The sequence below is a fragment of the Arabidopsis lyrata genome (assembly GCF_000004255.2).
Source record: "Arabidopsis lyrata subsp. lyrata unplaced genomic scaffold ARALYscaffold_3, whole genome shotgun sequence".
Taxonomy (NCBI): Eukaryota; Viridiplantae; Streptophyta; class Magnoliopsida; order Brassicales; family Brassicaceae; genus Arabidopsis; species Arabidopsis lyrata.
The window spans coordinates 104,001-127,493 of NW_003302553.1; the positions used below are offsets into that span (position 1 = coordinate 104,001).

At 39.9% G+C, this 23,493-nt stretch overlaps 6 protein-coding genes and 1 long non-coding RNA gene across 12 annotated transcripts in view; 3 read left to right on the forward strand and 4 right to left on the reverse strand.

Annotated features, from left to right (window-relative positions):
- Positions 1–997, reverse strand: part of LOC9320325 (ribosome-recycling factor) — a 1,564-nt gene extending 567 nt beyond the window's left edge. The window contains exons 1-4 of the mRNA XM_021032160.1: positions 696–997; positions 422–559; positions 243–358; positions 4–95 (exon numbers count right to left, since the gene is read on the reverse strand). Coding sequence (XP_020887819.1) covers positions 4–95; positions 243–358; positions 422–559; positions 696–906 — 557 coding nt within the window. The 5' untranslated portion in view covers positions 907–997. The remainder of the gene's footprint in view (positions 1–3; positions 96–242; positions 359–421; positions 560–695) is intronic.
- A 102-nt stretch (positions 998–1,099) lies between these two features.
- LOC9320326 (50S ribosomal protein L13) lies at positions 1,100–3,038 on the forward strand. 2 transcript variants are annotated; one of them, XM_021032159.1, is made up of 6 exons: positions 1,100–1,206; positions 1,307–1,382; positions 1,626–1,697; positions 1,927–2,093; positions 2,208–2,319; positions 2,622–3,038. In XM_021032159.1, the coding sequence occupies exons 2-6, from the start codon at positions 1,335–1,337 to the stop codon at positions 2,838–2,840; spliced, it is 618 nt and encodes a 205-aa protein (XP_020887818.1). In that variant the 5' UTR covers positions 1,100–1,206; positions 1,307–1,334; the 3' UTR covers positions 2,841–3,038. The 2 variants fall into 2 exon arrangements, with proteins under 2 accessions (XP_020887818.1, XP_020887817.1); XM_021032158.1 differs by having other exon boundaries at positions 1,321–1,382.
- A 135-nt stretch (positions 3,039–3,173) lies between these two features.
- Positions 3,174–7,851, reverse strand: LOC9318234 (protein TPLATE). The gene is made up of 7 exons (XM_002884214.2): positions 6,457–7,851; positions 5,774–6,370; positions 5,226–5,587; positions 4,833–5,136; positions 4,605–4,727; positions 4,004–4,453; positions 3,174–3,911 (listed from the first exon to the last, which is right to left on the reverse strand). The coding sequence occupies exons 1-7, from the start codon at positions 7,588–7,590 to the stop codon at positions 3,351–3,353; spliced, it is 3,531 nt and encodes a 1,176-aa protein (XP_002884260.1). The 5' UTR covers positions 7,591–7,851; the 3' UTR covers positions 3,174–3,350.
- Positions 7,852–7,921: 70 nt separating this feature from the next.
- LOC9320327 (transcription factor GTE11) lies at positions 7,922–11,657 on the forward strand. Of its 4 annotated transcripts, none has more exons than XM_021032153.1 (11): positions 7,922–8,153; positions 8,226–9,361; positions 9,442–9,490; positions 9,572–9,655; positions 10,016–10,080; positions 10,334–10,400; positions 10,487–10,567; positions 10,651–10,766; positions 10,865–10,931; positions 11,029–11,171; positions 11,258–11,657. In XM_021032153.1, the coding sequence occupies exons 2-11, from the start codon at positions 8,291–8,293 to the stop codon at positions 11,516–11,518; spliced, it is 2,004 nt and encodes a 667-aa protein (XP_020887812.1). In that variant the 5' UTR covers positions 7,922–8,153; positions 8,226–8,290; the 3' UTR covers positions 11,519–11,657. The 4 variants fall into 4 exon arrangements, with proteins under 4 accessions (XP_020887812.1, XP_020887813.1, XP_020887814.1 ...); XM_021032154.1 differs by having other exon boundaries at positions 8,236–9,361; XM_021032155.1 differs by having other exon boundaries at positions 8,249–9,361.
- Positions 11,658–11,722: 65 nt separating this feature from the next.
- On the reverse strand, positions 11,723–14,157 carry LOC9318235 (lysine histidine transporter-like 4). Its single transcript, XM_002884215.2, has 8 exons — positions 13,839–14,157; positions 13,552–13,694; positions 13,075–13,464; positions 12,560–12,953; positions 12,386–12,491; positions 12,198–12,289; positions 12,049–12,117; positions 11,723–11,958 (listed from the first exon to the last, which is right to left on the reverse strand). The coding sequence occupies exons 1-8, from the start codon at positions 13,869–13,871 to the stop codon at positions 11,836–11,838; spliced, it is 1,350 nt and encodes a 449-aa protein (XP_002884261.1). The 5' UTR covers positions 13,872–14,157; the 3' UTR covers positions 11,723–11,835.
- Positions 14,158–16,593: 2,436 nt separating this feature from the next.
- On the reverse strand, positions 16,594–19,541 carry LOC110230237 (ankyrin-1). The gene is made up of 3 exons (XM_021032422.1): positions 18,516–19,541; positions 17,175–18,421; positions 16,594–16,907 (listed from the first exon to the last, which is right to left on the reverse strand). Exons 1-3 carry the CDS (start codon positions 19,230–19,232, stop codon positions 16,871–16,873), a joined length of 2,001 nt encoding a protein of 666 aa, XP_020888081.1. The 5' UTR covers positions 19,233–19,541; the 3' UTR covers positions 16,594–16,870.
- A 1,355-nt stretch (positions 19,542–20,896) lies between these two features.
- Positions 20,897–23,076, forward strand: LOC110230360. Of its 2 annotated transcripts, none has more exons than XR_002333464.1 (4): positions 20,897–21,260; positions 21,551–21,642; positions 22,163–22,312; positions 22,762–23,076. It is a non-coding gene; the product is annotated as an uncharacterized LOC110230360 (long non-coding RNA). The 2 variants fall into 2 exon arrangements; XR_002333465.1 differs by having other exon boundaries at positions 20,898–21,260; positions 21,564–21,642.
- Positions 23,077–23,493: the final 417 nt, after the last annotated feature.

Below are 23,493 nucleotides of genomic sequence, written 5' to 3' on the forward strand. Positions count from 1 at the left end.
TACGCTGGGATTGATGCTACCAGTCGTTGCCCATCCAGTTTCGGGTTTAGTCCTAATGGCGACGCAACTATTGCTTTCTCAAGTTCTTTGACCGTCTGCAGAAACAAACAAAGTGTCAATGGCGGCGTGCTGGAGAAAAATCACAGTCTAATGTAGTCCAATTTTTTTTAAGTAAAAGAGAGAGAGACAGGGATTTGGATGCAACAATTTCACATGTACTAGAGATAGGGGGATAAGCTTACATCGGGATCATAAGGATTGACAGAGAGAGTCTTAGGATCCAAGACAGAGACCAAAGCTAAGTGATTGAGTGGCATCTTTACTCCTCCGGTTTCAACAACGATATGATCAAGCATTCCTGCACACACAGAGAGGGATTAATCCTAAACTCGGAAAGAAAAACAGGAGAGTGGATAAGTACCTGGTGCTGCTCGTCCGGTTCTTAATTTAGTTAAATCACGCGACAATGCATCAATGGCTGCTTCCATCTGAGAAGAGGCTGCTGCTTTCACGGTAGGCCCGATATCTGGAGCTGCGTCGACCATCCCTGAATCGTCCTCTGAAGAAGAAGAAGAAAAAGGCAGAAATGCCTAATCATAAAACGAGTACAAGAAGAATCTACCAATCCCATTACTTGCAAAGAGTCTACAAATCCTTAATAATTGATACATGGAAGTGAGGAATAAACAACATACTTGATTTTTTGCCTTTTGCGAAGCCTCGACGAGTATCTCTGAGGAAATCGGGCATGGACATATCGAATTGCAAATCCCGGCCTACCATCATCAGATTGGGTGAAGAAATGATGGAGAAATCACGAGATTGAACAACAACAACGGAGCTTCTTCTGAGAAACCCAACCGCGTTACGACTAGATAGAGCTCGTCTCATTAACATAGCTATCATCCCAAAAGACTTGCAACTTTCTTCGAGGTTTAAGAAAGATCTCACAACCCAGTAAGTAGTAGTACCTTGCTTGATTCCGTGTGTAGAGAGAGCTAAAACCCTCGACCTCGAATCGACGACTCAAATAAAAACGTTTTTTTTTTTATAAGTGGGAAATGACCAAACTAGCCCTCCGCATATGAGGATTGAGGAGGAGGATGCCTTCCTTCTAAAACCCTTTTATTCTATAGCTCGTTCCTCCTAGATCTTCCCATTTCCACCGCCGCCGTCGCTTCCGGCACTGTCACCGGCAACCAACCGGTGAGTCGTCTCTCTCCGCCCCCTCTGATGGATGATTCGTTGCAGACTTCTCCTATGAATCTGTATAACTGAAATCACATTCTCTGTTTTGTCTTGCAAGTTTTAAAACAACAGCTGAAGGAAGAACGATGGCGACTCAGGCTGCTGCCGCTGCCTCATTCAAGGGCAACTTGAAGGTATAATGATGGCTTCTTCCTTCCATTTCCATCTTTTTGATTGGTTTTAGCCAAACCACCTTAGATTACTGTCAACCAGTGAGCGATTCGCACATTTAGGTCTTCTTCATGTTATTACATTTTATGCTTATTCCTTTGGAGTTTCTGACCTATGATCACTTCCCATTGCACCTTTTCGACCAAATTCAGAGACCTATGCTATGCTATTTAGAAAATGTTATGTGTTGTCGATTCTTTGTGCAGAAAGCTGTGGCAGGTATAAAGCGTATCAATCTCGATGGTCTTCGTTGGCGTGTTTTTGATGCCAGAGGCCAGGTTTTCTTTCTTCTCCTCTCTTCCAATCTACTCTCTTTATTTCCCGCCTACCACTTTCTTCTTCTTTAGCTTGGTTAGTTACATAACTTCCCCATGTTTAATCATAACAATACTCTCATACATGCCTACAGATTTGAGATAGGATGCCTTATCTTATTGAATCTAAACTAACATCTTTGTTGTATTTAAATCTGACTTGCTAGGATTTCATATCATTTGTCTACTGTAGGTTCTTGGTAGACTAGCATCCCAGATATCAACTGTGCTTCAAGCCAAAGATAAGCCTACTTATTGTCCTAACCGCGACGATGGCGATATTTGTATTGTTCTCAATGCTAAGGAAATTGGCTTCACAGGAAGAAAGCTCACTGACAAATTCTACCGTTGGCATACTGGGCAAGTTGCACACTTTCTTTTATTGCTTCTGTGAAAGCGATTTATCACATCTTTTCTGGCCAGTATCTCCCATTTTCTTCTACTTTTTATTAATCTATTAATCTCTCTTTACAGGTACATTGGACACCTCAAGGAACGGAGTCTGAAAGATCAGATGGCCAAAGATCCCACAGAGGTCATACGTAAGGCTGTCTGGCGCATGCTTCCAAGTAACAATTTGCGTAATGTGAGTACACTATTAAGTGAAACATTTTCTAATCACCTGAATCCTTAGTCTTTTAGATTCCTGACATACTGGCTACAGATATTACCCCACACCTTGGCTTTACTCTTACTTGTTGAAATCCATCATGAGTTGTGTGGAATGAGATTCTTGGTGTCCTATATCTAGAGAGGTTGTCTCTCCTCGGTCTTGATTATACTGATACATTCTCGCTTCTCAGCTCCTAAACGAATTGCTCGCATAGTTTAGGATGTGCTGCTTAAAACAATAATTTGCTGAGGTTTTGTTGCTTTGTGTGGGTATAGGACAGGGATCGGAAGCTGAGGATATTTGAAGGCGGTGAGCATCCTTTTGGGGACAAGCCACTTGAGCCATTTGTGATGCCGCCTCGTAGAGTGAGAGAGATGCGACCGCGCGCAAGGCGAGCAATGATCCGTGCGCAGAAGAAGGCAGAGCAGGCAGAAAATGAGGGAACAGAGGTAAAGAAAGGAAAGAAGAGGACCCCCTCTCAAGTAACTGCGTAGAGGAATCACTTCAGAGGAAGCTAATGATGTGACTCGTCTTATTATCTGTAAGCAACGTTCATAATGCAGGCGTGGATAAGCTTTTAAGGCTTTCTTGTTTATTGAGTATCAGCCAATAAACCTGTTTATGGATCTCAGACACTGTATCACAAATGAAGCCAAAACCATCTTCCTTAAACATGGATCTGTTTCTGGTTATCTTTCAGTTTTCTTCGTTGCAAAAACAGAGCAATCTCACGCCAGACACTCTGCATGATTACCAAATGGTCACTTGCTTTTCTCTTCTTGTTGAGAATTTTTATTGTTGGAAAATGGGTAAATGCATCAAGCGTGTGAGATTTGTGAATAAGACAGAAGATTTCATAAGAGTGGCAATAGTAACATCCTTGCTTCGTTTCTTTTCTTCACCAACAACAATACAAAACATCTAAACCTACGAAGAAACCACACACAACAAAAGAATACAAAAGATTGTTGTACCTTCATCTGGGAGAAAAAGTACTCTCGCTCTTAGTTAACTTTGGTATATTTTCTATCTTTACACAAGATGTGCCATTCTTGAAGCACTGCTGCCTGAAGCGCCATGTGCTCTGTTTCTTCTGCTGTCAGCTTAGAGAATGTTCCTTTTTCCTTCTCTTTTTTCTTCTTCTTCTCTTCCTTGTCCTTCCCCTCTTCTTTCTCCTTTTTCTCTTTTACATCTTCATCATCATCATCATCTTCTTCTTCTTCTTCCTCGTTTTCTGATTCCTCCTCTATCTTTGGAGTCTTCTTCGGCTGAGCTGCCTTCAACAAAGCTATCCTCTCCATAGAGATCTTCAGCTTCTCGGCTGCGGTTGCCTTCACTTCGTCCTCTGGCATGTACTCAACGCCCCCGTCAGTTAGATCATCACACCATCCCTGAAGATCCGACTCTATTTGCTTTGTGATTGATGCTTCTGATGCTCTAACCACGAACTTGCACATCATGGTGGTTGTCTCGTCACCCAGATCCATGTTCCTGCTCACTTCACTAGCCCCAAAGATCATCATACCCACAAAACCTCCATGCCATGTTTTTGCAGCGTAACACAGCTGTAGTGACATCAAGTTAGGGGTTTATCAGACCATCAATCCAGTTAAGGAACAAGAAGGGTAACAAAACCACGGTGGAACTAACGAATCACCTGAAAGCCAGCAACTGTGCGTATAATGTGGGAACAGACTCTGTGGAATGGCTTGGAGGATAATGATTTGAGTCCGCTTAAAAATGGTGAAGCACCATACTGTTGTGCGGCAGTCGCCATGAAGCCACTTCCTTCATACATATACGTGCCAGTGTACTCTGCAACAGCTGGCAAGCTAGGCCACAAACGAAAGAACTCGACTGGTGAGATTTTGTGCGGTAGAAGAAGCTCAGTCAGTGGGATCTTGTAAGGCTGACATCTTAAGATCACAGGCTCTCCGAGTTCTGCTTTTGAACCTCTCTTCTGCTTCATGATCTGTGGATCCTCTTCTATGTAGTCACCGTCATACTCTCCCCTAGCACCACGGAATGGATAGTAGAGGACTTGAACCCAGAAACCACATCTTTCAAATTGGGACACACCAACGGTGACACTGCATTGTACAGGATCCTACAAGAGAAAAGCACGGAGTCGATGATAATACAGCTAACATAACCGATTGATCTGTAAGAACAGAAACAGTTTCCAACTGACAAGACTTAAGATATTAGAGAACTGTAAAGAGATGGGAGTATATAAGTATTGAAGACTGAAATGCAACCTGTGAGACAAGATTACGCAACTGCCGCACTGCTTGAGGAGAGCCATCCATGAAGTATAGAGCACCAGATAATCCAACCCGTATATCCACACGATTCAGCTCAAGTTCTGTCAAATTAATAATCTGAAAGGTAACATAAAGTATAAGAAGGTATTGAGACGCTAAAACTTTACCAACTAAAACTGTATTCAAGTAACTGCAGGATGATACACTAGAATATATACCAACCTTCAAGTGCAAAGTGACCCTTCCATCATTTGTATCTGCTAAATGGTAAGCTTCTATATAGCAAGGATCACTGCTTCCGGTCAAAGGATATGCTGTGGGAGGAATCTTGATAGAAGTGGAGTCGACCCCTTTTGTAAGGAAGAGAGTTAATTCAGTGGGCTTTGGCCTCCAAAGCTCTAGAATGGCCTTGTGAATTAGACCTTCTAATTTTCTGTCTTGAGCAGCTGATGGTTCGTAAAACTGAACAGTAAGCTTATGGTGGCTAAACGGGTAATCTCCTCTTGTCTCACTAACTCCAGCCCACCTGGAAAATAATAAGTTGTGTGAGTTCCAATCCAGAAATGCAGTAAAACGCATATAATAAAAGGATTACAATCCAAGGAGAAAGCTCACTTTCTTTCAGGAAGATTTGAAACATATTTGATCCTCTGCAATATTAAACGGGTTTGATGTTTGCTAACTGTATCTGCAGCAGCATGGTTCCTATACTCTTCAAGCTCTTTGGTTAATAATTGGCCAGCTCTTGCATGACGTGATCCCATCCTCTGGGCACATAATAAGACTGCCTGAACATCTTGTAGCCTGTTCGATGTAGTAGCAGCGGCATCCAAGTTGAAGAGAACCTTATGTATGTTTGCTATGATAATATTCAATGGATCATCGGGGTCATCAGCTAAAAGTGGATCTAGACCTTCTAGATCAATATGTTCTGCGATTGTCCATATAAGACGCCCAAGGATTCTTGGGGTATTTACCTGCCAAATTGAGATCAATACTTTTATAAGAAACTGACCACGTTTCAGTCCACATGCAATAGTTCCTCACCATTTTAGTATTAATACGTAAGAAAGTCCTAACAAGAATTCTTCAAGGAAATAAATATATATAACAGATGAAAGTTGCCAAGTGTTACTTATAACTTTCAGCTCAGGCTTAATTACCTCTTGGAGATCCTTAACGAGTTCACGTTGCAAGTTCTGCAATCGCGTCTCATTTAATATTTGATCCTGCGAAGCACCGTCTTTAAGCCTCTTCACGCCTCCACGGGTATCATAGATATGGCAGAGCCTAACAAGCAATTTCAAATAGCAATCTATAGCGTACGTCCTGCCATCACAATCCCATTTGACACAAGGCCTACAAACTTCCACAACCTCAAGGGCTGGTTCTGTCCAGTTCAGAGCACCATAACCAGTGCCATATGCTAGTGCACCAATCACTCTGCTCTCCATACCCGAGTTTTTTTGTTCAGGCAAAGGTAGAGACAATTGGAAGCAGCTTTCCACAAGCATTGCCACCAGCTCTTCCCGAAATAAGCTTTTACTGGTAACACTATTGAGATCATCTTTAATCCTTGCATCTTCAAAGAGAGAAATAATATCTGTCCCAGGCAGAGGCTTCTGACCTCTTCGGGCACTTTCTCTGGCAAAAAGGTGAACACATAGAGCTGTCCGGCAGATACAGGCTAATGCGTGCATCCTGTCCGATTCTGCTCTCAAGTTCCTCACCATAAGCAGCAGTCTTCTAAACAAAGAAACCTTCATAACAAATCATAGGCCACAGTTTCAAGACAAATGTACACAACCAATCGATAGCTTAAATGAAGCAAAAAAAAACGACATACCTGCATATGCAGATCAAGCAGGTGCAGGTTCGTGACTACGGCCCTGACTATACTCTCTCTAGCAGAGGAAAATTCTTGGCGGTCCCAAAGTGTTAAAATTGCAATAATGGACTGTGAAGCCCACTCCGGCTTCCCTCCGGCAACATCCGCCAGGTAGAGCATGTTAATTCCCACTTCAAAAATCAAAGCTGGATCCAAAGACGAAGCCAAGAATGGCGCCAAATGGGTAACCAAATCTGAGACGCCAACCAGCTTCTCAGCGTTGGAGTCCACAACGGTGGCATTAGCTGCAGCAGCAGCGGAGGAAGCCTTGGAAAGCTGTCTTATCACTTCGACACTACCGGAAGCAACAGCTTTGACAGCAAAGACAAGAGGGAAAACAGTGGCTCTGAAGGTTTCGACAGGAAGGACTAAAGACCTAGCCATCAAAGCGCTCCTCTTTTTCCATACAATGTCAACCATGGAAGAGACCCACTTGGACCTGATGGCGAGGGAATTCTCGCTGTCAACGAGCTTGTCCCCAGCAAGACGGCTCATCCGCTTGGAGTCGAACTCCTGGAAGAGTCTGCCGACTGATTCGAAGGCAACCTTGGAGACAGCGTCGGATTTGTCGAGCATGTTCTGGCCGATCCGAGCCCACCAGTTGGAGACCTTGTCGAGGAGACCCACATTGTTCTCGCACAATGTAACGAGATCATCACGCGCGAGGATGCAGCCAAGTGTCTCGGTAATGGAAAAACGAAGGTTGTCAGATGGAGAATCGAAGCAGGAAGCAATCTCAGAGCTGCAATCGGAGATGAGTTTAGGAAGCGAGAAGGAAGGAAGAGCAGCGAGGATGGAGACGGCAGCGGCGGTGACATCCGGGTCCGGGAAATGAAGATCCGTTTTGACACCTGAGCAAACGGTGTCCCAAAGATCCGGAGTGAGGCGGGTGGATCGGATGAGATCGAATGCGAGCTTCTTACAAACAGCTGAGGCCGGAGAGGCAACAATCTCCTCCACAGCAGACTTAGCGATCACAGAGATATCTCTCCCGGCGGCGGATTGCTGCAGCGCCTGAAGAAGCGCGGATGACTGGCGAAGCGCGTCATTAGAACGGAGGTCCGCCTGGATCTGAGCGAAAAGAATGTCCATAACTGAAATTCGAGATCCAAGGCTCGGAATCTGAGCTAGCTAGCTTTGCTGTCAATCTGTGTACGGATGCGACATGGAACTGGAACAAAGAACTGGATCATCAAATCATCATCATCAACTGAAGAAGAAGAAATGGTTTTCGAAGGAAAAAACAGCGTGGCGTTCCTGCGATTGGAGCTTTCACAGCGTGCCGTGTTGAGTTATCCCTAGACCCAATAAAGGCCCATTACAAATTTAATAGGGCTTTACATTATAAGCCCAGGATACTTTCCGAAATATTTGCATTCGATTTAAATGGACGGTCCAGATTGAGTCCAGCGCGGTAGCAAAACGGCGTTAGGCGCAGCAGCATTCGTTAGAGAAGAGAGGGTAGAGAGAGAAAAGCGATTTTGTTCTCTCTCTACTTCTCGGTCGTCTCCACTCTAGGGTTTTACTCTTTCTTCTTCTTCTTCTACAGCAATCTCTATCGTTCTTCTTCTGTCTCTGCTCCAGAAGATTTACGCTTCTGCCTCTATTCTCTTGCTTCCGCTTCGGTTCGATCGCTTGCTCAGTATTTCGAGTCGGTTAGTTCCGAATTCCTTTCTCTATGCATATTGAGTGTTTGTTTACTGCCCTAAGAATTGAATTGCTTTCAGGTTTTCATAGTTAGGGTTTTCAGGTTTTGCTTTCTCTAAAAAGTTTTCGCACTTGGGTGGTCGATATGACTGTGAGGAACGGTGGTTTCCCAGGAGATTACTATCGTACCAGCTTTGACACTCCTGGCGGCTGTGATGATAGCCCTAATACTTCCGAGGATGAAACTTTTGGTGTCCCGAGAATGGTTTTACCCTTGTCTGACTTGTCATCATCGGAAAGGAAAAAGCTGATTCATACGCTTCGTCAGGAGCTGGAACAAATACGCTCCTTTCAGAAGAGTCTTGTGGACCTTCCTATGTCTAACATTGTTACACCTGTGAGTAATAATATGTCTCGACCCAAGAGTTTTAGAATGGCACGATGCTCTACTGGCCCTGGAAAAAGGGTGCTCCCCTTTTCAGCAACCAAACCAGAGCCAGTCACCACTTCTACAATGCTTCGGATGAAGCAATGTGAGACCCTCCTCAAACGATTGATGTCCCAACAGCATTGTTGGCTCTTTAATACCCCTGTTGATATGGTCAAGCTCAACATTCCTGATTATTTCACTATTATCAAACATCCTATGGATTTAGGAACTGTAAAGAGCAAGTTAACTTCCGGCACCTATTCAAGCCCATCAGAGTTTTCTGCTGATGTCCGTCTTACTTTCCGCAATGCAATGACATATAACCCGTCAGATAATAATGTTTATCGTTTCGCTGATACACTCAGCAAGTTTTTTGAAGTGAGGTGGAAAACTTTTAATAAGAAGTCATCTGGAACCAAATCTGAACCAAGTAACTTGGGTACTCTTGCTCGCAAAGATATTGCAATGCCTGAGCCTCTGGCTAAGAAGAGAAAGATGAATGCTGTCAACCATGACAGCCTCTTAGAGCCTGCTAAACGGGTTATGACAGATGAGGATAGAGTTAAGCTTGGCAGAGATTTGGGGTCCTTGACAGAATTCCCGGTACAGATAATCAATTTCCTGAGAGATCACAGCTCTAAGGAAGGGAGATCTGGCGATGATGAGATAGAGATTGACATTAATGATCTCAGTCATGATGCCTTGTTCCAGTTGCGGGATCTCTTTGATGAGTTTTTGCGAGAAAATCAGAGGAAAGATATAAACGGTGAACCCTGTGAGTTAGAGGTAATCCCCTCCTTCTATATCTCATACTTGATCCATTTGTTAACATGACTGACAAACAGCGGAAACTTTCCTTGATGTAGCTTTTAGATGGGTCAGGGCCAGGAAATTCATTGACGCAACACTGTGGTGGTTAGCATACATTGGTTTTGTTGTTTGAGCAAATTCTCTTGGCTCTATGATAAGCTGTCATTTCTTCCTTGTTACTTGCAGGGAGTGAAATGGAGGACGAGGATGTTGACATTGGTAATTATGAGCACCCTAGATCTCACATCCCTTCTGTCAGGACTGAAAAAGGTATGGCGTTAGAGAACTCCAGTGGTTTGTTTAATCTTGTTACATTATATTAGTCTTTTTCTCTATAGAGCTTTTGCAGATGTTTGATTGTTGCAGTTCTTATATGTAATTCCCTCTTGTCAGAAGTGGCCGTCCATCTAGAATACTCAATGTTTACTGTATTTTTTTTGGAGTGGAACTTACTGTCTTATTCAAATGACCTTGCTGATAGCAACTCATATTACACACCTAGTTTGATAGTGGTAGACCTGTTACATTTTCTGCTTGTTTTACTCCCAGGTCGCTGTTTGCTATTTTCTTTAGTGATCATATTATCTCTAATCCGTGATTACTCCTCTTTTGGTGCATGTAACTAATTAGGCTCTCGTAGCTCGGAGAGTGTACCAGATGATCCTAAAACCACAAGATTATTGAGTTCATCGAAGGTAAACATCATTGTTGGATCATAATTGATAATATTTATGCCTCTGCAAAGGTCTTAGATACCTTGCCACAATTTGGATATGGGCAAGCGATTTGGGTGGAACCAGAACAACAGTAAAGAAATTATTGTCTTGGTTATGATACAAAGCCTGATACATTTTTAGTACCTCACAGATGGCTTAGCCAGTCTTAATTGTGGTCATGCACTATTGATTCTGACTGTTGTTTCTTTTTTCCTCTGATCCGTTGATACAGGTGCCTGAAAGCATGGATTCGGAATCTCCCTTGGATGGAGCTACAAGCAGTTCCCCAAGGAGAAAACGTGAGCGGAATTTAATTTTGGTGCAAAAGATAAGTTTTGTTGATTTTAATTTTTGACCCTTGGTTTTCTTACGCCCTTTCTAAAAGCAGATTCCGTCAGCGGATTAAATCAGCTGGAAGATGCATCCAAAGGGAGTCTAATTGAGGGGGCAGATGGTCATCTAGATGGTAAGCTCAGGAGTGTAGCAGAAAAATGTCTGTGCTCTAATATCTGGGGGTGGCATCTCACTCTTGACCCATTAATAATTTAGGAAATAGTGCTCCAAATGAGAAGCAACTACCTCCAGAAAAGCGTTACAGGGCTGCTCTATTGAAAGATCGGTTTGCGGATATAATCTTGAAGGCTAAAGAGATAACTCTTAATCAGGTTAGCTGTGTTTGTGGAGCTGTGAGCTGTTATATCTGGTTAGCCTTCCCTCGACTTTCAAATTAATTTCCTGAAAAAAATTGTATGTGTGAGATCAGAATGAGAAACGCGACCCAGAGAAACTGCGACGTGAGAAGGAAGAAATCGAATTGCAAAAGAAGAAAGGTATTCTTGATTTGCTAGTTCTAATTTTGTGATTGATTATATAGCAAGTAGTATATATACGTACATAAACTTGTCCCATTATTGTTTTTTGCACCAGAAAAAGCACGGTTACAAGCAGAAGCCAAGGAAGCTGAAGAAGCTCGTAGAAAAGCTGAGGCACAAGCTGCAGTTGAAGCTGCGGCTGAGGCTAAGAGGAAACTGGAACTTGAAAGAAAAGCAGCACGGCAGGCATTGCTTGAGGTAAATCAAAATAGCTGCATAGTATCAGTTTGGTTTTATTTACTGCAGTAAATATTGATTGTTGCCATGGCTGAATGGTACACCAGATGGAGAAGTCGGTTGAAATAAATGAGAACACAAGGTTTCTCAAGGACCTAGAACTGCTTAAAACGGTTAAAACGGACCAGTTAAGAAATCTAAGAGATGTTGGCTCTGACTCTGATGGGTTGGAAGTTTTTGGGTTTGGAGGAAGCAATCCACTAGAGCAGCTGGGGCTATTTATGAAACATGATGAGGATGAAGATGAAGCCGACCTGCTTGCGTTTCCAGATCCCGGCAACGAAGTAGAAGAGGGTGAAATCGACTGAGATTCATGAGTGTGTTGTGTCTTGGGTAATAGCAGTCGAATGTACATGAATCAGAGAGTTTTTGTAAAAAATAATACTTAGATTGATATTTAACCAATGCGATGGCTTTTTATCCGAGTAAACAAACACTAGCACTTTATCTCGTGAGTCTAAATTTTGGTTAACTCAATAAACCAATGACAGCACCGAGAGAGAGAGGGAGCATGTCTCAGAGTTGTTTCTATAGATTTACGCTCAAGTTGGTACAGAGCCTCTTGTACATGTGAAATTGTTGCATCCAACCAATTTATGTTACCTACAAGGAAATCGTGTTGCAATCAGTGTTTAGGTAATTTGCATTTGGAGTTAGGTAGAGTGCCCTTTTGAATATGATAGATTAGTTTGGCCAGTCCCCCAATAGGTGCTATGATCATCAGCACAAGCCCAAGAATGATGCAAAACTGCAAAGAAAAAAAAAAGATTTAGCTTAGCTGTATTAGCTGCTATATTGTCATATTTAGCTTTTGACCGCAGGGAGGACTACAACTTACCCAGTTTATACACCATGACAGACTAAATCTCTTTGGTTTCTTTAGGATCAGCCACATGATGCATGGGATCTGAAAGATAACATCATTATGTTTTGTTTATTTGAGCTTTTCTTACATCAACAGCAGTTTAGGAGCATTATTCCGCTTACAAAGTATGTGGTCGGGGCGAACACAAATCCCCCAAAAAATGACAGCAACGCGCTGTAATAAGGTAAACCGACCGCTATTCCCATTGTGGCGGCTGCCAGATAGAGGTAAGTTAATCAATCATCAATGCTACTCCTCTGAAAAAAGAATGTGAATTTAGTTTCTTGGTGTGCAAATCACAGAGACTTACCCACAAAAGTCCATCGGATGGTAAAGCGTAGAACTCTTGTTGGACTGAAGTGCCATTTCTTTATCATTACAGATTCGATCATGTCAAAGACGGGCATTGCGTACACCTAGGAGGACAAGCAGAGTTAAGGAAGTAGGAGTTTTTCTCTACTGATGAGGGCGTTTTCTGGTGTACCTGGTAGCTTCCCAAGAGGTGTATGACCACAAACATGTTGGCCACAATGACAAGTGCCTTTGGTTTTGTAAGTGATTCGAGGATGTTTTCTTCAACATTGTTTCCAAAAGTCTGGAACCCTACAAGTGCCACAGGGAAGTAGCAGAAAGCTACAATGATATAGGCTACAACGGCTCCCTTCCACATGGGTCGTTTTGATGGATTTTCTGGTGTTGATGGGATCGTTGCTTGAATTTCTAAAACAACGTTATGACCTGCGTACGCAAAAGCCATCTCCCCTAGTGCACTTAAGAAGTCTAACGGCACGGAGGTTGTTCTTTTTTTATAGCCGTACTCCACACTCCCCGTGGTGGCACCCTTCCTCAGCGAGGCTACCCAAGCAATTGTGGAATAGCTGTGCATCGGAAACAAACATTTGAGAATTTTCTTCTCTTCCTCTTCTTCTTCATGTTATATGTTATGTTTTCTTTCACAAGATAAAAAAAAAAAAAAAAAGCAAAAGCAAAAGGAGTTACCTGACAGACATGACAGCAGCTACCAAGGAGACACCAGAAATGGAGTTGAAGTTCTTAAGAAGGGAGAGCACGAACTGGGAAGAGGCAAAGATCATAATGAAGTGTTGAATTCTTATCTTTGTGCACTTGTCATCTCCCACGGCAAGGTCATGTACATTCTTCAGGGATTTACCTCCAGTCACCATATAGACTATGCACACACTGATTTCAACTAGTAGTTGTAGCGGCACGATGATGTACAAACCAAGTTTTTTACCAAAGGCTGCCTGGCCCAGCTCATGGTACCTATCGAACCGTCGCCCCTCAAACATCTCGTGCATCTCAATCATTTGCCAGAGGGTGTATAACGTGATCACCCATGACAGGATCAACACCACAACCCCAGGTCCCCTGAACAACATCATTGGTAAAGTCTATATATACATCTTCAAAATGAATTGGTGTAGAAATGTATTTGAAGTTTCAGTTGGAAGATACCATCCAAGCTCTGACATGGCGTAAGGAAGACCGAGAACGCCAGCACCAACAATGGCAGTGACGTTGTGGAAAGCTGAATAATACCAATTGGCATTTCGTGATGCGGTGATTGGAAGCCAATCTTCCAGATCAAAGGATTGGTCCTGTAAGTAAGATCAGAATTCCAAATTTATCATCTTACAACACATAATTAAAGCATCAAAAGAGGAACCAAACTCTTTCAAGAACAAAGTTTTTCAATGTAACAAAGTCATGATGATTGTGATGAAAAGCATATATATATATACCTCCACAAAATGTTGATCTGGGATTCCCTTCATTGCAAACTTAGGAATGTTGTGACTTGTGAGGCAATCTTTCTACTTCTTTTTTTCCTTCTGTGGTTCCAAAAGTTGCGAGCAAGATGAAAGTTGACCTTGACCTCACTGAGGTTTATTAGCTGTGCATATGATGATATGTTCCTCTGATATTTGTTTTGATTGAAATTACCTGGAAATTTTGTGGTGTTGTTCAATTCGTATTAAAAATGGTCGTTGATTGGGATACAATGACGACCCCCATTGGTTACGCTATTGTATATTGCTTTTATGTCACTATTCGACAATTTCTGTAATTCTTATTATATTTATATTCTGGGATTCTTGGACCCTTTTTCTTTTTCTTTTTTTTGGGGTCATTTTTGCAGTTTGTGTTTCGGTCAATGAGATAGATGCAGGAATTCTATCAATGTATAAGAAGAACACATTTCTTTAAGTCAATGATAGGAAGATTAATCAAAGTATGATTGATAGTTTTAGTGGCTGTGAGATCCGTGACTAAGTCAGCTAGTGGGTGCCACCCTGACAAAATTTTAAAAATTCGAATTAAAAACTTGAATACTAAAATCTACATAACGATACAAAAATAAATTGAATTTAGAGAAATTGTTAAAAATGCCCCTTTTTCAATACCCCTTTTCAAAAATGCCTCCTTTGAGAGTCCATTTTTAAGTTTGCCTTCTTTTAATTTTTAATGACCATTTTACCCTTATTTGAAACAAAATTAGGTCCACAAAATACAAAATATTTTTTGGCAGGAAAAGTGATCTCCCAATTTTCCCGCCAAAACACTTGTAAAAAACCTTTAAAATACCTTGTAAAATTTTCCCGTAAAAATTTTTCCCGCCAATAAATTTTTTTTGCGGGAAAAGTGATTCCGCAATTTTTTTGGCGAAATTTTTTTGGCGGAAAAAATTTACAAGGTATTTTAAAGGTTTTACGAAGTATTTACAAGTGTTTTGTAAGGTTTTACAATGTATTTTAAAAGGTTTTACAAGGTACTTATAAGTTTTATAAGGAATTTATAACTTGTAAAAAACTTGTAAAACCTTATAAAAAACTTGTAAAATCTTATAACTTGTAAAACCTTATAAAATAGCTTGTAAAATCTTATAATATCTTATAAATACCTTATAAATACGTTGTAAAACCTTTTAAAATACATTGTAAAACCTTATAAATACCTTGTAAAAAACCTTTAAAATACCTTGTAAATTTTTCCCGCCAAAAAAATTACGGAATCACTTTTCCCGCAAAAAAAATTTTTTGGCGGGAAAAAATTTTACGGGAAAAATTTACAAGGTATTTTAAAGGTTTTTTACAAGTGTTTTGGCGGGAAAAATTGAGGGATCACTTTTCCCGCCAAAAAATATTTTGTATTTTGTGGACCTAATTTTGTTATATTTCCTTATATATTTGTGATATCTTTTATTAAAAAAATGGTAATTTAGTCATTTTGTACATAAAAAGGGGTATTTTTAAAAATGGACAGCCAAAGGGAGCATTTTTGAAAAGGGGTATTGAAAAAGGAGCATTTTTGTGAGTCTCCCTTGAATTTATGGGACTAAAATCCGGTTAGTTTTAGTATCATATTGCAAATTTATTATCCAAGTTTTAAAAAAGCCAAAAAAAAAAAAAAAAACAAAAATTAAGTTATCGTATAAGTTTTTGAAAATCTGCTAAATCTTTTGAATTGAAAAAAATTAAAGATGGGGTAGAAAATGACCTTTCTTATGGGCTGAAAATGATTTTTCTTCTGTTGGGCTTTGTTGTGCAAAAGGGCCTTGATGATGTCATCAATCCAACGCCACCAGCTCTCTGTATCACCAGAAACGCAAAAGCCACCTCCTCAATCTTCGCCGGATAGAAGCTCCAACATCATGACTCCGAAGCCTGAAATTCCGACGACATGTAGTCAGTCTCTAACTTGTTCGAAGAAGAGTCAACATCATCATCCATCGCTCGTCTCTTGTTTGGTTTGGTTGGTCGCAAATTGGGCATGAAATTGCATCTTTCTCATTCTATAAATCTCTCTGTGTTTCTCTGATGGTACTAATAGACAGAGCGAAGAGAGGATGCGCGACATGTATATAGACTCTGTTGTTTCTCTTTCTTTTTTTTAATCTTTTGGAACCAGCACCTGAAGCAAAAGGTTGATAAAGACAATTCCTCTAAAGGTTGATAGTTCTGTTCAGGATATTGAGTCTATGAAGGTTGTGTCATGAGGCTGCACAAGCTTCTTCCTCTTTTAAGGATATCTGATTTGTTAGAAGAGATGAAATTGTTGTCTGAAATAGAGGTGGGCTATGGATGAAGAGAGACATAACCTTAAGCAGAAAAAAGTCGGATGTACAAGGTCTTGAGAAGAAGATTGAGGAGAAGGAGAAGAAAGAGAGCAAGCACATCAGAAATATTGATAAGAAGATGACTGGGAAAACTTGTAGTTTTCAGTATCATGATATTAGCGTTGTTGACCTATTCAGATCCACCGGATTATCTTCTCACACAGCCGTGCTCAAAGGTTTGCTATGGAACTACAAGTCCGAATCAGAATCCGAGAATCTAAAATCGAAAATGGCGAGTCCCAGATCGGAAAACAGAGTATTGTCGAGCATGATTCTGAATTTCTGATTATGGTCAAGAATAACTGTTCTTTCATGTGGAAACAATGTTGCTTGTGGATCAAGAAGCATAAGAAGTTGCAGTGGGTGGGAAAATAATTCAAGCAACAAGTCCAATAATATTAAAATGAATCCGAAGGAATCTGATTCAGAGATGATTAACAACAAAGACATTCTTAGAGCTCTTCAGCAATCCGGATTATCCTTTATTAAGATTCAGATTCCATTATTTCAAAAGAGACCTTAATCATATTATTTAGGACACTGTCCAATTTTAACTACTTAGTACATTAGAAGATGAAACCGAACCGAACCTTATACTATTTCTTTCGGTTCTCTCACTTCTCAATCCGGTTTTTGTTGTACACCCAATAACCGAGTTTATACCAAGACCGTAGCCGGCGTCTTCACTGACAAACAGGGCCGGCCCATGGCTAAAGCCCATGAAGCAAGGGCTTTAGGCATCAAATAATTATAAATAATTATAAGTAGATTTAAGGGCATTAATTTTTAAAATGTTACTGTAATCTAGTGGTTAGTTTGAAGTCTTTTGTTATACAGGTCATGGTTTCGAATCCCAAACATGTTAAAATTTGTATTTTTTTTTTATAACAGTTTTTCTTAATGGACCAAATTTTTTTTTGCTTTAGGCACTCAAATAGTTTGGGCCGGCCATGCTGACAAAGCTGAAGCACCAAAGCAGAAGTAATGGCTCTTCAATCTCCTCCTTACCGAACCCTGCTTCTCTGTTAACTTACTTTTCACTGGCTCTGTAACCGCTGGCTGGTTCAAGCCAGACGGTCCGGCTATGCTCGTATCCATCAACACTCCCTTCTGTTTAAGATCAACCATGCTCGAAGTCGAAGAAGTGGAAGAAGAGTGGATGGATATTTTCGAGAATGAGCTCGAACGTGACCGCACCGACCCAAACCGTTTCTTCTTGGCTCTTGGACTAGACTGGTTGCTTCTTACCGCTAACGTTCTTTTATTGTTATTAGGCAGATCAAGGGACGAAGTGCTGCTTTTTGAGAATCTCTGACGGAGAGGGACAGGAGTTTCTTGCGTCTCAAGTGTTGTCGAAATGATGCTAATCTCAGAATTGTTCTTGGAATGGCCAGGTTGTTTCTTGACTCGCGGCCAGTGGAAAACGCTCTTCAATCTCTCTGTTGTAGAGTTAACAGAAGCGTTTCTACATTTCCTGAGATGATGATTCTCATCCATCACGTTTAGATGACCAATCTCAATGGAACAGGAGCTGGATCTCACGTGTCTAGGGATCAAAACAGCAGTCTTGTCAGGCGCAACTCCAAGTCTGGTGCTTAGGAACATCTCAGCGTCCGATGTCTTGAAACGAGCTCCTGGGCTGTAAAAGTTTCCTCTGTCCTTCAAGTGAGACGCGACCACACTTGTGATGCTTTGATCACGACAACTGAACATCCCTCCGGCTGATACCAGCCGTCGGAATAGGAGATCAGACGTTGGAGACAGTGGCTTCTGCCTGATCAGATCAAGCGGAGTCATACCAGCGTTGTCGCGTATGTTAATATCAATCGATTTCACAGACATAAGCATCTCAACGAACTCCAGAGGAACATTCCCTGAGATGGCCAAGTGAAGAGCCGTGCGTCCCTCGTTGTTCCTATAATTCACAAAATCGCCTTGGGACCTCGAGGCAGCGGAAGTGATCAGCCGATTCATGAGCTCAGTGTGCTTGTCAAGCCTCTCGAACGCCGGAGTCTGGAAACCGGAGATTCCAGCGTGAAGGAAAGTGTCTCCGGCGTTGTTTCTGGCGGAGATCAAAGATGGAGAAGCCGAGATCAGAACGTCCACAAGATCAGCGTGGCCACGGTAAGCTGCCACGTGCAAAGCCGTGTTCCCTTGGTTGTCCACAGCGTCGACTAAACCGTATGAAGCCACAAGCTCTCTAACCACCTGCATCATAATCACCAAGATCCAAAATTTTGTTTTACCTATCGATTGATAATTTAGTTGAAAAGGAGTTATAGCTGTGGCCGGAGACAGTTACCTGAGTTTTTCCTTTTCCGGCGGCTGCGTGGAGGATTGTGGAGCCCTGTTTGTCTCGGAAGGCCAAGACATGTTCAACAGAGCAATCAGAGAGAAGTTCTTTGAGAAGGATCATATTGCCTCCTCTAGAAGCAGAGTGCACCGCTCTGTTCTTCATCTCCCATTTGTAAGCCGCCGGAATCTCTCCGGTTTGCTGCTCGATGCCACCGGTTCCGAACCTCGGACTAACCGCAAAATCATAAATGACACGGAAAACGTCGTCGTTTCTGCTCCTCGCAGCTGCGTAGAGTATATCAGTGACGCCGTACTCTCCTTCGCCGAACACGAGCAGAGGATATCTCTCCAGGAGATCGTGAACAAACGCTAGATCGCCGGCGGAGGCTGCCGTGTACATCAGCCAGCCACCGTAGCCAGACCGGATAAGGGTGTTCCTCCTGGATCCCGGCGAGCCGCCTTCGTCGCAGGCGGCGAGAAGTTTTCTGGCGACGCGTGATCTGCAGGCGGCGACGTCGTGGAACTGGGATTCATCGTCCCAGACAGTCTCGAGGCGGCGAATTCTGCGGAGGGAAGTGAGTTTCATGAGGTTATTGGAGTCGATTCGGAGAAGTTCACGGACTAAATCGTACTGGCTGTTGGCAGCAGCATAATCAATGGGAGTAGCGTACCACCACTGATCGCCGGTGCTCTCCCAACGGAGAGGAAAGTAGGTCGGAGGCATAGAAATTGTGTTGTGGAAAACTGAAAAAGAGTTGCAGAAGAAAAGATAGGGGACAAAGCGATTTCTTGGTGATCAAGGAACAAGCCCTCCCTCCTCCTCTATAATAATACTACAGAGGGAACAAGAAAAAGGGTCACCGGAGAAAATGAAGAAGAAGAATATCTGTGGAAACTAAATAAATTAGCAGAGGCACTTGTGTCTATTTAATCAGACTAAACAAAACTCCCCAAGTTAGTATATGTAACCGAACTTGGAAAATCTGGTGACTTCATTACACGAATTAAATACCAAATTTCAAGGAATAATTTTTTTAAGAAAAATCTTAGATCTTTTTATTCGAATGAATGTTTAACTAACATTAGGGTGAAAAAAATGCTTTTAAAATATACAGAATAATAACTGTAAGGAAAAATTGATTTAAACAAATGTGGAAGAGATAATGGTGGGAAATGCCTAATTCCTTCTCTATAAAGTGAAAAGGAGGTGATTGTTTGTAATGATGGAGACACATGGAGAAAAGTGGCCTTTTTCAGCCATAGGGAATAAATGTATATCAAGAACTTGTTTAGTATTATTAGAGATGGTATCAAAAGTTGAACTACTTTTTTTCGAGGTAATCGAATTGAGTGTTGGTGGATTATCCAAAGCAATTCGTATCATCAAGTCTTTTAATTGGATATCGAAGAATTTTTTAGGAGGGGTTATTGGTTCATGGATTTATAAAGAATTAGAAATCCAAACAAAAATCATTTGTTATTCAATCATTGAATTTAAAATCTTAATTAAAATCATGTGTTATTGGTTCTATGATTTATAAATACTAATTAAAATCCTATGTTATTCGTTTAGTCATTTGTTTTTGGATTTGAGAATCCAAATTATGTTTTAAATGGATTTGAATGGAATTAAAAGAGAAAAATAGAAGGATTCAAATCCATGGGTAAACACATGTTATTTCAAAATCCATATATCTTGATTTCATAATTAATAGAGATTTTCAAATTCTATATGGATTTACAAATTAATAAACCAATAACACCCCCTTAATATGACATGTTTTGAGATTATAAATCCAAAAGTTCGTTACTCGTCTTTATTTTCTGAGATTTTATTGGACATTTATATCCGTTAGAATTGCACCAGTGTTTGAATTTTTCCAACTACAACAAAACTTATTATAAATCCATTAAAAGCAAAATAAAAGAAAAGAAAACATGAACAATCGAAATAATACCGTTGCGCTTACATAAATAATACAGTACTAGGATATGACCCGCGGTACACCGCGGGTTCAATATTTTTTTTAATTTTTCTTTTAATAATTCAAGTATTGGTTGTCTATATTTTAGGTTGTTGTTTGGGTTGATAGAAATTTATTTACTAACGGTTGTGATGATTTATATTGAGTTGTAAGGTTACGATATTAGTAAGTATAGTTTTTGTTTGTCTTCTATATGAGTTACGTAAAATTTATTTGTCTTTTATAGTAACAGTGTAATTTGTTAACGTTGGTACTGGGTGATCATATTCTAATTTTCATTTGAATTTATTTTATAAATTTTACATATTCTATAAAGTTACGGTTTGTAAATAGCTGTTAAAAATATATATATATAACATTGTTATGTTGTCTTTTACAAAATTACATAGAGTTTTGCTTATAGTATAGTAACAAACTTATTTATTCAAATAGTTTGCATCAGTTTATAGGTTTGAATCTACTTAGCAAATCAAAACTTGTGTCTTACGAAAAATGTTAATTAGATTAAAAGCCCAATTAACATTCTGCCCAGCCCACTCTTTAGTTGCTACCCAAGCCCAACTCCATAACTTGTTTTTGATGAAAATGTATCTGTAAAAATATAATCAGACGACACTGTAGATCATCTTCGATACCGTTCTCATCAGCTTCTTTCGTTTCCAATTTCGATAGAACAGCTGAAATTGAAAATCAGATTGTCGTTCAATTCGAAGAGTATTTGACCATAATCGGTTCTACATGTGAATAGCTGATTCATACCTCATAAGGTAATCCTCAAATTTACTCTCGGTTCTATCAATTTGTAAGTAGATTCAATTTCATGACTGTTAATTTCCAATTTCGAATTACTTAGATCGGATCAAGATTTTCTGTGTTCACTTTAGTATCGTTTTAAATAGGAACCGTATCCGAATTTCCGAATGATATATAGGATTGATCATATTAAATATGAAACAAAGTTATATCAAGTGTGTTTGTAATTCTCTGTCATTTCCAATGTCTCGCATCTATAAAGTTGCTTTAGCTAACAAATGATATGTTTTGCTTATCATATAAGCTCATTTTGATAGGATGAAGCATAGTAGATGGATAAATTCAAGCTTGGGCAAGTCACTCTACATCGAATAACAGTCACAAAAAGAAGAGAAGGTAAGAGTTCAGACTTTTTTTACTAAGAGCTTAGAAAATGAATGAATTAGATGTTGATGATTGTTGATACATAAATTGAATAGATCAAAACAAAATTAGTGTCCCAACTATAATGAAAGTATGAGTGTATACGCAAGTAAAATAAAGAGTACCAATACAATGGCAATTATGCTGCTTAATTGTTCCTTTCTTTGAAAAGATAGAACATTGAATCTGGAAAAAAAAATAGTAATTAGATTGTTAGTCAAATATCATTTCTGATTGATTGTGGGTTTTGCTAACCATAAAGCAAATTTGTACAGAAAAAAAAGGTAAACTAAACATACCTTTTTTTTTATTACCCATTAACTGCAAGTTGAATGGCTTAGGTGTTGCTTACTTTAGAAAGATTAAGCATTGAATCTGGAAAAAATGTAAGTAGATTGTAAGTCAAATATCTGCTTGATTGACTGTGGGTTTTGCTTACCATAAAGCAAATATAAAATGAAAAAGTTAAACTAAACATACCTATTTTAATAAGCTTGTGAATCAGTCAAGACTACTTCAAGGGTTTCACCAGTGTTGTTGGTATATTGGCGCTAAGAATGGGGAACCTTCACCTGCACACGCCAAGAGGTTTTGTAAGGTCTTACATCTCTCAACAGAGCAAATTGTGAGGCCATTAGTGCTGGTAATTGTAGAGTATTTTCTTTGATATTGCAAATGGGAAATGATAGATACTGTGAATATAAATGAAGAAATGAGCGGCTATTTATATAGTTTGAATTGGTATGATGTATTAGGTTTAGGTGAATAATAGAAAAAATCTTGATGAGCAAGGATTGAATATATTTTGGGATCTTAGTAATTGGAATAACAGAGAATATGCTAGGTTGATTGTTAAGAGAATAAGGATAAAATCTTCTAGGTATTAACTAATTTCCAAGTCGATAAGTTGAGACTATGATTCTTTTAGTTGATAGAAAGAATAGATTAATGGAATAATTACTCTTACGTTTTAATAGGCAAGAGTATATATCTTGCCAATTTCTGCTTAAGTATTGTTATAACTGCAAATATTTTGTGTATCTTTAAATGGGATTTATTTTAGAAACTTAATCATTTAAGCCTTGAATGTAGGTCGCAGTAACTAAGGAAAGATTTGGTGAATAAAAATCGGAGCAAACTATCAAATTAGGCAAGATCCGAATGTCAAGATTGCGGGTCAAATTGAGAATATTTCCGGGTCATAATTTTGACCCGATTGGGGACCCCAAAAACTGTTGCATAAATAATACAGTATAGGTAAGAGTTTATTTAGACAACAAATAAGGATGGCCAACTACACCCAACCAATGTCCCATTACATTATAGAACAAATTCTGATCCGCGCCCTCGTGGTCTCTATCAATCATGACCATAGATTTGGATAATTATATCATTAACATATCGAAATATCATTGATTAAGTTAGCATACAGTAGTTAAGAAAAGAAATAAAACATGTAGAAAACAAAAACAAAGCAAGATATGGTTAAGGTGTCAAAAGAGGAAAATAGGCATGTGAGCAGAGAAAAAGTTAGCTTTATTTTTCGTTATACCCACAAAAGCATGTGATGAGTGGTGTCTCCTTTTCAAACTCTTAACCTTTCATGGGCATGCGAGGATATAACCATAAAGCAATAAGTAGCAGCACTTGTCAGATACAATAATATCATAGAGAGAAAACCCTAACTTAAACCAATAAGACCTAAAACAAAAACCGATTCAACCTGATACTTATCAGTATTAGCACAAAGCAATATGAAATTGTAACTGAGCAAGTCACAGGACAAGTAACAATCAAAGCAAAGAAGAGAAATAATGGAAGAAC